At 41.8% G+C, this 13,911-nt stretch overlaps 1 protein-coding gene across 1 annotated transcript in view; it reads left to right on the top strand.

Moving 5' to 3' along the window:
* Positions 1–13,911, top strand: part of LOC149308107 (collagen alpha-1(V) chain) — a 178,135-nt gene that overhangs the window by 83,629 nt on the left and 80,595 nt on the right. Inside the window, exons 12-15 of the mRNA XM_089535095.1 lie at positions 5,126–5,200; positions 7,614–7,706; positions 10,760–10,816; positions 12,345–12,398. Of these exons, the coding sequence (XP_089391221.1) occupies positions 5,126–5,200; positions 7,614–7,706; positions 10,760–10,816; positions 12,345–12,398 (279 nt within the window). The remainder of the gene's footprint in view (positions 1–5,125; positions 5,201–7,613; positions 7,707–10,759; positions 10,817–12,344; positions 12,399–13,911) is intronic.

Genomic DNA, 13,911 nt, shown 5'->3' on the forward strand with positions numbered 1-13,911 from the left:
GAGGAAGGCTGTTTTAATCTCAGTGAAATACCTATGTTCCCCCCACCCTCCGCTGCTGCCGTTGTCGCAAGTCTGCTTATTTACGGTCCTTTGATGGCCCCCATAATAATCTTCCCAGTGGCTGTGACATGATTGAGCATGAAAGAGCTGGCTGCGCAGCATCGATCCTTCCTTGCGAGGAAGTCAATATTGCAGCTTGTTCTTTCAGCAGGGGATCAGAGGGAATCTGGCCATTCATGGTGAAGGTTGTGGAGTTACAGCTCCTAATACTCTTGTCTTGGTTTCTCTTATATTAAAGGGAAGTGGTGCGGAAAGTCAGCTTTTCCTGTTCAGTTCAGAGATAGGCATTGTTAAGGCTTCAGTAGAGCTTTGCAATGGTCAAGCAGTGATGGTCAGTCCAGGGATGGTCTGGCAGTCTGGCATATTGACACAGCTGGTTAGGTTTTGCTGGCCAGAGTCCTTTGGCTTGCTGTACTGGCAGTACCTCCAGTGATGCCATCATAGTATTTTTGAGGCTTTGCAGAAGGAGGGATTCACTATCTTCTCACACAATGTTCAAGCATCTGGTCTAAAGAAGATTTGGGTTTTGCCATCCAGAATCCTTTGGGTGGTTATACTGGCATTAGCCGCAATGAAGCCAGCATAGTATTGTTGAGTCTTTGCAGAAGCAGCAATCCAGTGTCTTCTCACACAATGTTGAAACGACCAGTCTAAAGAAGATTTGGGCTTTGCCGTCCAGAATCCTTTGGGTGGTTATGCTGGCATTACCCCCAGCAATCCTAATGTAGTTCTATTGAGGCTTTGTGGAAGGAGGGATCCAACATCTTCTTACACAGCGTTGAAGCACCTGGTCTAAAGAAGACCAACGTTGCTGGCCAGAATCTTTTGGGGTGCTTATACTGGCAGTATCCTCAATGGTGCCAGTGTAGTACTTTTGAGGCTTTGCAGAAGGAGGGATCCTACATCTTCTTACACAATATGTTAAGTTAAGGGTTCCTGGGTGCAACCCTGCTCTACTTACAGCCCGTGATAAACCGTGGTGGAGCATCTAGTCATCTTGAGCTCCCAAACCTGGGAAAGGCTATTCTTTCTTTCAAAAAGGAAATGTAGTGACAGAGTTAGTTTGGTTGGAGTGTGTAGGGAAGGCTTGCAGAAAAGAGTAAGAGGTCAACATCCACCTTTTTATTATTTCATTTATATACCGCCTTTTTCCTGGAGTGCAGCTCATGGCGGCATATTTGCAAATAAAGCTAATCAGGTATTATTAATCAATGCTATTTGATTCAACAATGTAGTCAGAGGAGGTTAGATGCCAGAGGCAAGGCTAGGTCCCACAACTCTGAATGCATGTAACAAACTACCACAAGAAGGTGCTATCAAGATGTATATATGTTTGTGTCATAGAGAGAGCTAAAGCCATAGAGAAATCCAGTTTTTGCTCTCCATTTTGGGGACTTGACAATTGAAATTCATCCTTTAAGTGTGGTATTTTAGCTCAGGGTTTTGTATGTTGATGTTTCTTGATTGTTTTGGTGGGCATCAAATATTAAATCTCATAAGCTGTCAAGTACGAACATGATGGCAGGGTAATTAATTACGTGCAGCGCTTCAGATTGTATTGTGTATTGAAACGCTGCATGTAATTAATGACCCCAACATTGTGCTAGTTTTTAACAGCTCCTTGGATTTAATATTTGATGCCCACCAAAACAATCATTGGCAATAAGTATACAATGCTTCTGTATTTAAAAAGAGCAGCCCTTCCCATCTTCGGAATGGCATTTCATGCATGAAACATCAGATGCTAAATACTAGTCCGTGTCAGTTATCAAAACATTGTGGCATATCATATATCAGATAGATCAAATACTGACCTGATTTGTATTGAGGCGTAGTAGGTATGTAAACCTTGACAAACGTCATCCATGTGGGTAAGAATGAGTAATCATACCGTGTTCTCTCAGCTCTGAGAAAGTTTTCAAAAACTATACAATTTTCAAGAGCTATTCACAGTTTGGGATTTATTCTGTGAAAAATGCATGCTGGCTTTTTGGACAGGAAAAAAATCAGGTTTTCTGCACAGTTGTGTTATTTTCTGTGCAGGAAAACTGTTTTGTGCATAAAACAAGTTTACTACCATTCTGAGTGCAAAAACCCACCCACCCATATACACACATTTTTGGTATGTTCAATAAATCCCAAACTGAAGATTTCATCTGTTCAAGATTCACCTTGTTAGGGTTTCCCAGCTCATTCAGTATAGACCTGTTAAATCAATGGGCTTTACTGATTGTCTCATCATTCAGCAGTTGATTCAGTGGGTTTACTTTAGAGGCTCACCCATAGGATTCAAGCTATAGAATGCAAATGTAGAATATTAAAAGACAGATAGCAAAATATTGGACTGGTAGTTAAAGATTTCCTATACCTTGGCTTAGTTATTAACCAAAATGGAGACTGTAAAGAAATCAGAAAAAGACTAAGGCCTGGTACAGACTGCCAGAAAGCAGGAGTCTGGGGCCAATTTTAGGGCTTGGGATTGCGGAGTGACCACATGATCTTGTGCATCTTGTGGCACCATCATGGTATGGCCCCATCCACATGGGGGCCTCCATGATGACACAAGCATAACACAGCGCCTGTATATTGTGGTGCCACACTTGCATCATCGATGTGCAACAGTGCACCAATGGTGCACTCATGGCATCCGCCACACGCACCAAAAAGAACACACTCGGTTTGGCTGCTGTGGCGTCCCTCAGGAGCAAAAACGGCCGCCTCCAGACCGCCCTTTCGAGCCCCTAAGACTTGGAAAGGTAGCCATGAAAGAACTACCAACGTTCCTCAAATGTAAAGACATATCATCAAGTACCTCAATCAGAATCATCCGTATATCAAATTTCAAGCCTGAACTTTCATTAGAAGCCAAGATGACTAAGCAGAGATTATTGTGCTTTGGGTATATCATGAGCTGAAATGTTTCATTGAAAAAGATGATAAGATTTGGTAAAATAGAAGGTAGTAGGAAAAAAGGGAAACCATACTTCAGGTGGATTGTGATTAGGAAAAAAGCAATGGATTCAAACTACAGGAAAAGCGAGTCCACTTAAGCATTACGTAGAACTTCCTGATGGTAAGAGCTGTTCAACAGTAGAAGATGCTCCCTTGGAGAGTGATGGAGTCTCCTTCTTTGCAGGTTTCAAATGGCCATCTGCTAGGGGTGCTTGGATAGTGTGCTTCTGCATGGCAGAATGGTGTTAGACTGTATGTCTTGGTGGTCTCTTCCAACTCATTGATCCTATGATTCAGTCAAGGAAGCCATGATCTTTAGTTTACAAGACCTAAACAGGGCAGTGGATATCTGAAGATCTTGGTGGTCTGTGATTCATAGGATCACCTTAAGTCAAGGTTGAATTGATGGCAAATAATAACAGTTAAACTCTGGGAGTATCTACAGAAAATTCGGCCTCAGCAGCGGCGCAAGCTGTTTAGGAAAACTGGGGCATAGGGAGGGGGGAATATGTGTTTCTGCTCTCCCAAGAGCACATATATATATTATTTACTCACCTCTCCAGTAACTTGTGGCAGCTTTTACGGCATGATTTTAAAACCTCACAAATTATTGAAGTCAAACATCCACCCACTTGGGAACCATAGAAGTGAAACTTGTTCAAATGGCAATAAAGAAAGAGCCCAGGATTGATCTATTCTAAGACGCTTGCTTAAGAATTTAGGCCTTGAAAAAAATCCTTAAATCTGCTCAAGGTAGAGAACAAGGGGGAAAAAACTTCCTGTGGGGATGTTGTTCCAGAAATAAAGGGCTATATTTGAAATGGTCAGACTCTTTTACTGCCAACGATCTAATATTTTCTTCTCTTTGGGTTGCTTGCGTTGATACACGAAGATTAGCAGTAAAGACAGGACAATCCCTCTGGATCAATTTTATTTGCCTATTTATTTAGGTTATCGATAGGTGGTTGGATCATCTATGTATGTGCCTGTAGTAGATATATTGTTACAATTGTATTGTTATTTTGGAGATTAATGTGTTTGCCACTGTCAAAGGTTGTTTAAAAAATACAAAAATACATTTACATATGAAAAAGGTTTTGTTGCATTTCTCCAAATCCCACCAGTGTTTTCTCCGCCTTGCAGAGTTGTGAGAGTTTGCTTTCACATTCTTGAAATTGGAAATTGGTCTTAAATGTGTCCCTTTATCTATTTCCCTGAAGTATGCACTTGTACACTTCGAGCATAACGGCTGAGATTGCACATAGGTAGTGTACAATCTCCACATGGAGAATTACTTACTGGTTTTGCAGTGCAGGTCTTGTGTTGAACAGCAATACTGAGTGATGTGACGTCGGAAGCTTTCAAAGCCAGCATCCATAGTTTTTTGTGGGCTTTTCGGGCTGATGTGGCCATGTTCTAGAAGAGTTTCTTCCTGACGTTTCACCAGCATCTGTGGCTGGCATCTTTCAGATGCTGGTGAAACATCAGGAAGAAACTCTTCTAGAACATGGCCACATCAGCCCGAAAAGCCCACAAAAAACTAATACTGAGTGAGTTTGCAGCCAAAAGCAAAAACTAATGGGCATCAGGACACCACATGTACAACTTCACTTCTTGAACCTTGGACTGAATACAAGCATTCCCCATCAGACAAAAAAAACATGTCTACTGTATACATATTTCCTCATTGATAAGCATGTGTTTGAGTGCATTTGTTTTCAATAGTCATCTGCATTTTGAAATATGCTCATTCTTTCATACACATTTTGTTTCTCCACCAAAGCCTACAGTCCTTACAAATTTGCAAATTCCCAGGAAGTGTTGCATTGATTTTTTTCTCTCCCTTGCAACCAATCTTCGGAGGTGCAGAAAAGCTTGTTTTCTCAAGACTGTCAAATCCACCCAAATTCTTTTCTACCTCTAATTTAACAGGAATTTCAGGTCAAATCGGCCCACACCCATCTCTTCTTCAAGAGTGGTCCCACAGGATAAGAAAAGAGTGTTGGCCGAGTCTGCGAATTCCACTGAGTTGAATAATCCTTCCTACTGTTGATAAACCTGAAGAGTGGTATCCAAAGTTTAATGGCGACTCTTTATTCCTTTCTTTTTGCAGGGTCCTCCTGGGAGAGCAGGGCTTCCAGGAGCAGATGGTTTACCCGGACCTCCTGGGACCATGCTTATGCTTCCGGTGAGTATCTTGTTCCAAGCAGTTTCACTCTTAGGGTGACCAGCTATTCCTACTTGTAGGTACATGTGGACGATAGTGCATGGATGCATATGTTGCTAATGGATATAGCACAACCAGATACATGAAAAAGAGGACTGTGTACAGGTATAGCTTAGACACATTACCTTTTCGATTTACAACTCCCAGGGTCAATACAGCTTCATCTCTGCAGAGGTCATACCTTTGACTAAGCATCAAGGGATTCTGGTGGGCTGAGCTTTCACTGTGGGAATAAGAAAACCTCTGCTCACCAAAGTTTCCTCTCTTGCACACATAGCTTTTGGGCAATACTAGACAGCTGTCAAGATACAGTGCATAGGATAAAGGGCCAGGCCAAATAACCCCCCTTTGCACTTTTGTGAGGCTACTTTGTTCCTCTACAAACTTTTAATCAGCATTGATATAATCTTTTGGCTGTATCTGTTTTAGTTTTTGTAAGCTGCCCTTAGCCCTAGGGCTGGAAAAAAAAACAGGATATTAATACATAACAACAGCGGCTGCCGCCACCATTCCCACTGTGGTAGACTTGGGACTGGAACTGGGAACAAGAGGATGATGGAGTATTTCGGCTGAATCTACTGCCAAATATGGCTTGTTAAAGGACAAGCCACCTCTTGGGACTCATGAGTATCTTTGGAGTTTGGGATTGATTCCACACAAAATTCACATGGGGTTGTTTTGTGTGGAAAACAACATCCCTGTAAATAAAATAAAATAAAATAAAATAAAATAAAATAAAATAAAATAAAATAAAATACATGTTCCTGTGTACAAAATGCATATGTTTCCTATGCAGGAAATGCTGGCTGGCATCCTGCTTGCATCCTCATTCATGACCTCACCTATGTGCAAAAGTGAATTGAACAGCTCTACAGCATTTGCATTCTTCCAGGGACTACCATGATGTTATGCCATGTGAACATCCACTGTGTAATGGAAGCCAAAGGAGTGGCTAACACATCATGGCCTGGTGCACAATGGGCATCGGGGTGCTCCCTGAACATCTAAACACTGGCTAGGAAGCGCCAGAGTACAAAGGCCAAAGGCACATTGGAACATGTTTGGTCTTCCCCAGATGTGAATTTTCACAGTTCACTAACAGGGTTTTGTTGTATTTCTACAACACAGCTACAGATTGAAAACGTTCACAAACATAAGACTACAAAGGGACCTTGTAGCACCTTTGACACAACTGAAAGAAAGAAGTTGGTAGCATGAGCTTATGTAGACTTGAGTCTACTTCCTCAAACATGCATCTGATCTGAGGAAGTAGGCTCAAGTCTACAAAAGCTGATGCTACCAACTTCTTCATTTTAGTTAGTCTCAAAGGTGCTACAAAGGTCCCTTTGCACACTGATTTTGAAGACTAACATGTCTATGTCTTTCAATTCTGCAAACATAGTTTGTGATGTATGCTCGCAGCCACCGTTTTTCTCTGTGTGTCTGCAAAACAACAGCCATCAAACTTGGCACACAATAAGTTCAAAATCTGCATAGTTTAGGAAGGATTTTTCACACTGGGAACGAAAATGGCTTCTTGATTCCTTTGTGAGAAAAAGAAAAATACACACCCAAAAGGGAGAAGGCATTCCATCAAGCCAAACTAAAATGAGCTTTTAAAAATGGTCATGCAGTAATGGACTGAATCCAATATGACACCCATGGTAATACTGGTATTTTTAGCCATCTTCCCTGCATACTCTATGGTGCCAAAAACATATGTGCCAAGGTTTCTTAGTATTGTAGAAGAGGTTTTGGAGACGTAGGCGGTGTAGGATGCTGTAGGGTGCCCCACTCACAGAATCTGCTTTCAAGAGCACAAGGCCATGTTTGATGCTCACCAGTGTTCTTCCAGTGAGACGTTCTTGATGGAAAACTGGTTTACCAGAGGATGCCTAAGAAGCAGCATCTTTCCTGCCTGTTCTGCCAGAATGCTACTAATTATCTCAAACCCAGTAGTGCGAAGACTCGGTGGTGCTTGTAGATCAAAGCCCGCTGAGACAGAGGCATTGTTTTCTCACTAGAGGCTATCATAAGAGAAATCTATAAGCCTGTAATGCCAGAAGTCAACAAAATTGATAGGCAGGAGTTTGGGGACTCCCGGAAAGAAGCATTCTTTCATTGTTCATTACACCAACAAGCCGTTTGTGGTTTTTCACTGCCACAGTATGGGGTGGCTCCTTGAAAATGGTCTGCCAGGGCTGCAGAGGATCAAATAACCTCACATCTTGTTTTTAGTTAGACTGGTCAGAATGGGATCTTTGGGGACAGATATGGTTTTGAGTATCATTCTAGCTCGGCATGTTTATGTGTCAGTGTGTGCATATGCGTTGAAAAACCTATGTTTGATGAGTGTACCTCTTTTCCTTCACAGTTCCGGTTCAGCGGTGGAGGTGACGGTGGCTCCAAAGGCCCCATGGTGTCAGCTCAGGAGTCCCAAGCTCAAGCCATCCTACAACAGGCCAGGGTAAGTTGAGGGCACCTCTGTTGTCTACCCTCCATATGGACCTTTGCTTTAATTTACACTGAGTGTTTATCCAAAGAAAGGGTGTGTGGTCTGTGCTGGAGAAATAGAACCTCATGGCCTAATATGATCCACTGGGCTTTTCCAACTGGTGTACCAAGAGGTAACCCTAGATGTCGCTAAGCTGCCATTGCATTGGCTTCTGAAGGAGAGAAGAGCAACCATACAAAGCTCCATCATACTTGGCCCCAGCAGCTATTGAGAGGCAATCCCTCCATCCTAATTGCCATTGCTCTAATCTCTGAGGAACAGAAGAGCCAGGCACAAGGCTATCATACCTTTGTCCTAGCAGTTGTTGAAGGGACTTGTCTCCATCCCAACTGCCATTGCACTGGTTTCTTGGCAAGAGAAGAACAGCCAGCATCTGCAGGACGTAGGACCTTATTGCATGGGGTTAAAAGAGTGACTTACCCTTCCCAAATTCAGTGTTAATTCAGGAGGCAGTGGGTTCCTATGACACATAAATCACTGCTGAATCACCACCCAGGTCCATCCTGGATGCAGCCAGGGTGATATAAGTCACTTCCGTGGCCATTTTTAGAATTCTACCTCTATGTGGGTACTTCAGATTTTCAACCAGGCTTCAGATCCTGTGGATTTCAGCTAATAGCCTTTCAAAAGAAAATCATGTTTCCTGGTACCTTGGATGTTGCTCTGGAGACCAAAGCGGTAAAAAAATTTTCCCCTTTCATGACATCACATTTAACTGGGGAGCAATTTAACTCAAGGTGCGTCGCTCAGTAAATAATCCAGCATTTCTGCGACATTTCTTGGCCGTTACAATTACAACCCTGGGTGGATTTTAATTAACAGAGGACGCCGGTAATTACAGGTCTTTTAAGGTATTGGATTTTTTGGAATGGAACAAATTTGTCCCAGCATCATTATAAAGTGCGGACAGCCCCATTACCTGGCCAAAGATTTATTGAGTCTGCTCTTGGTGACATGACTTTTTAATTAGTGGTTTAAATAAATAAATAAAACATGATGGTGACATTTTAAGTTGAATTCTCCATCTCCATGTAGCGGTACAAAGTAGTAATAACACAGCCCTGATTCTTACTGCACTGCCAACCCTGCCTTTTGGATACGTGGTGGGAATGAGACTGGTGTTTTACTTTTAATATAGGTTATTTTTTTTTCACCTGGGCCTATGACATTATTCTGTGGGGGTCTTTAGTTTTGTGAGAGCTTTAGCATTTGGGTTGTAGCGCCAGAGAGCTCTGGCGCTGCCACAAACTACAGATCCCAGGATTCCATAGGATAGTGTCATGACAGTTAAAGCTGTGTTAAGCTGCATTAATTCTGCAGGGTGGCAGCACCCTTTGTCTTACTTACCTACTCAGAACTAGGGGTGTACATAAATATGCCTTTGCCTTCTTCTGAGGATGAGAGTATGTGACTTTTCCAAGGTTACCCAGTGGGTTTCCATGACCAAGTCGGGATTCAGACCCTCATCTCCAGAGTCATTGCCCAACTGTCAAAACCACTACTCCATGCCAGTTCTCGCTTCCCAAGCTACCCCCCAAAATATTGCTTAAAAGCTTAGATCTGTAGATTTGTCCCCCAAAACTGAAATCTTAAGGAAAATGTAGACAGGTGAGATCATTCCTGGATGGATTTTGGAAGAAGCCTTCAAACGCTCTCTAGAAGATTCAATATAAAATATGCAAGACATCCCTGACCTGGTTTTCTTCATTTCTCATGCATATATTCTTTGTTTTGGATAAAAAGGTTTTGGGAAACATGTGGGATTGCTCTTTTTTGCAATATAGGGACCTATCTTTCCTTCCAAGCTATTTCTGTTTAAGAAAGTTAAGGCCCAGGGACAAATCGACTTTGCTAACAGAGGAATTGCCTGTACTGCTATATTCGGGAGAGATAAATGTGTATCAGGATTGTAGCCACCAGAATATTGCAATACTTTGCACATTGCACAGTAAATAAAGATGTAACAGATTAACAGGAGCACAACTGGAAAAAGCAGACTCCTTAAAGAAACACACCAAGGACATTCGTAGAAAGCAAAAACATGCACCGGAACATTGCGGCTGCATTTCTAGTCACCATTATTTACAGTCAGAAATAAAATGGTATCTGATTTTATTTGGGCTTCTACTTTCTCCTGGATTAATGGAATCAGTTTTGAAGATGATCAGATACCATCTGGGTCCCAACCATAAACACTTCTGTTTAAAGATGTGGCAGCATTGTTTCCATGTGTGTTTATTTTTCTCCAACTCTGTCTGCTGTGTCTTCTGCTTTCTAAAATGTGTGTTTTGCTTTCTCTAATCATACTTCTGTTAATTTTTTTATGTCTTTAAAAATATCCATTTCATTATTCATTCACTGTGTCATGTCTTTAAAATATCCATTTCAATATTCATTCACAATGGCATGGGTTTCAGTTGAGCACACTGTCCACAGATTTTTTGTGTATTGTGTATGTCTTAATAGTAATGTAACTTTCCTGAAAGCATTTCAGGTACAGTGAGTCCTCCACATTTCCTGGGGTTAGGGACACCGAACCCTTATGAAAGTGGAAAAACCACAAATAAAAAGCCCACTTTTTAACCAAGGAACACATCTCTAGGACTCTCTAGATCCTCCAGAACAGCCTATGGTCAACATCCTCTGGAAGTTGACCACACAATTGTGCTGGAGGATCTACAAATGCCTAGAGAAGTGTTCTTACTAGGAATCTCTAGGTCCTCCAGAACCTATGGCAGAAGATGTCCACAGAGTCATGCTGGAGGACCTAGAGATCCCTAGAGAGAATATATTAATCGAATCTGTGAATAATGAAATGCATAAAAGTCAAAGCCACAAATGTGGAGGACCAACTGTAGTTGACTCCGGAGACACCATTCTTTGGCTATATAGCGGGGAAAATATATTTCTTGATAGCTTTGGAGGTTTGGTGGAGGTGGTGACCTTGCCCCCATTGCACTTGGAGGTAGCTTGAAAATTAATTCTCTTTCTCTCTCTTTCTGTAGCTGGCACTGAGAGGACCAGCTGGCCCAATGGGACTTACTGGGAGGCCAGGACCCATGGTGAGTATGCAAAGTGATGTGCCTGAGTCACACAAGAAAGAGTCTTGTTGGGTACTTAAGATGGACCGATTTATTTCTAGACAGTTTTTCTGGGGACTACATTCTGGGTGTGCCCAAAGGTAAAAAAGTGGAGGTAAAAATACCAGCCTTATTGTTCCTGTTCAGCTTTTCATTGCAGCTCATAAAGCCTTAGGAGAGGAGCTCCCATTTTATGGAAGAGGGGTGAAAACACCCCATACAAAATCTGGGAAATCGCCTATTGACGTTGCTATTGCCTTTACCCACAAGAGATCAACTGGTACCTGCATTTAAGATTTTAAAATGTATTACATTATAAACATGCATATGTTGCAATTCACTTCCTTAGATGCATGGAATACAATCTCAGAACGTCAAGTATCAGTGCACAGTGTATGACCAATGCACACAATTAATTGCCTCTTTGTTAATTATCTATCACTTTATCAAGGTTGTTCTTGAAGGTAGAGAGGAGTAATTTCAGGTTTTTCCTCGCTGCGAGAAAGTCTTTGAAAGCCACACGGTTTTCGAAGGCTATTCACAATTCAGGCTTTATTCTCTGCAAAATTCACATATATTGTTTTGCAAAGAAAACAGCACAGTTTGCATGAAAAATAATGCTGCAACACAGAAATATTAACTCCTGTCTAGAAAATGGTGCTTTCTGTGCACAAAATACTGTTTTCTATGTCACTCAACCATGTGTTAATTTAATGCAGAATAATTCCCCACTTACAGCATTTTCTGCACAGAAAACAGCATTTTCTGAGTGGGGAAAAATTGCAACGCAGAAATGTTGATTCCTGTGTGTGTGGGGGGGGGGGGGGAATGATGGTTTTTTTATACAAAATGATGTGCAAATTTTACACAGAGTGACACATGTCCTTTAAGGAACAGAGTTTAAGGAGCTGGGCATGTTTAGCCAGGGGAAGAGAAGATTAATGGATTACGTGATAGTCATGTTTAAATATTTGAGGGATATTATATTGAGGATGGAGCAAGCTTGTTTTCTGCTGCTCCAGGGACTAGGACAGAGACCAATGGGTTGAAGCTATGGGAAAAGAGATTCTATCTTAACATTAGGAAGAACCTCCTGACAGTGAGAGCTGTGGAATACGCTGCATCCAAGGCCTCTTACAAATAAATCAGTGTGCGATTTGAATCGATGGATCCTTTTGACAATGGAGCGTGGTTCCCACTACATTTGCCCCAATTTTTTCCCTCTAAAACAATCCACTTTTGGTTCACATTCACTCATGAATTGATTCAGAATGGAGCTGCTCCAGCCAGCCAAAGGGCAAATTTAAATCAATTCCGATCTGCATCTGGTTCACACTTGCACAGAATCGATTTATCCAAAAAGATGAGGAAAGAATCAGCATCAAAAAGATGTGGGTCTGGTCTTTTACTCATCATATTGAACTTGTTGCTGCTGGACCTCAGTGGCATTTTGCCATTCTGTAAAGGTTATTTGTTAAATTGTAATTTAATCAATGTTTCTTTTCCATAGGGCCCCCCGGGTGGTGGAGGAATCAAAGGCGAACCAGGAGACATGGGACCTCAGGTATGTATGAGAAGGTGCCATCACCCAAGAAAGGAATTGTGCACAAGGTGTTCTGTGTCTTCTCTGGGTTCTGTTTTTTTTCCCTTTAGGGTGCTGTGTGTTTGCTCCACCTTGTGTTTGCTTTCTTCTGAATTGTAGCTAGGCTGGGAGACTTTCCAAAAGTACTCCTATTAGAATTGTCACGGATGGCGTCCCTTGTATTTCAACTTACTTTAAAGAAGGAGCTATCTCTGAGGGTGCTCTGGTGCTATGTTCCTCCTCTTGAACTCTTGGACTTATTTAATAGGGATGCAAACCTTTTACTGTTTTGTCCCCGCTGTAGAAGAAATAAATATGTTTGTGCAATATTCATCATTTGCACATCCCAAAGTGGAGACATATCTTTCCACACCAACGCACACTTCCCTCCTTCTGATTCCATTGGGTGCTCCAGCTTTTGCCCCTTCTTTTGTAAAACAGACCCCCCAAAAATATTTATTTATTATATTTTTACCCCACCCTTCAGCCAAATTGTTGTGCAAATGAATTTTTCATAAGTCCTGAAATGCCTCCCCCTTCCCCCCAAAATACAGAAAAATTGGGAAAATAATCATGCCCAGCAGGCAAAAAAATATCCTTCCATCTTGCATGCAAGACTGAAATCAGCAAACTTTTGCATCCCTAGATGTGATTACATTCCAAGAAACAGCAAAAGGAGGTCAAGGGAAGCTGAGTGTGTGTGTGTGTGTGTTGTTGTTGTTTGCCTTCAAGTCATTTCCGACATATATTGACCCTATCACAGGTTTTTCTTGGCAGGTTTCTTCAGAGAGGGGTTTGCCATTGCCATCTTCTGAGTCTCCCATGCAATTCTTTCAAATCCCATACAATTCCTTTTTTAAGCAACAGCTAATCTAACCGCAGAGCATCTAAGTGCTTGATAAGTGGTAATAATCAAGCTGATGCTTGCTGGATGCATGTTGATCTCCTTTCTTGGACTTATCAGCTTTCAGTAAACACCTTCTTTTGGAAGGGCTGGGCTTCCTAGCCCAGCTGTCCTTGCAGAGATTGAGATTGGGAAGCACTACTTTACTAGCCAAGCACCATTAGACTAGCCAAGATCGGACACAAAGAAATTCTCTGCCAGCTTGGGCATATTTTTGCATGGCAGGATAAAGCATAAAACCAGCTACTTTCTCCTCTGGAAAGCCTGCCTCCTTCTTCTAGAAAGAACATGATTTTCCTAGCAGCTTATTGTTACGTCTTAAGAGCTCCCCAGTAAACTGGTAATGCTGCAGAGCTGGAACAGAGGAGTTAGGATGAGCTGTTATCTTCTTATTTCCCTTTCCGTTTGATGCCTGTGTCTTTGGGCTTGGGTTTTAAGTGTGCTAAAATGGGCATTAAGCTATGTGTGTGCCTGTCGACTTATGGTGATCCTAATAATTTCGTAGGGTCTTCTTATAAAAGGAATACTCGGAGGTGGCTTTGCCAGTTCCTTCCTCTGGAATATAGCCTACAGCACCTGATACTCATTGGA

Source organism: Sceloporus occidentalis, unplaced genomic scaffold (assembly GCF_023333645.1).
Source record: "Sceloporus occidentalis isolate IW3139 unplaced genomic scaffold, rSceOcc1.0.p SCAF_8, whole genome shotgun sequence".
NCBI lineage: Eukaryota > Metazoa > Chordata > Lepidosauria > Squamata > Phrynosomatidae > Sceloporus > Sceloporus occidentalis.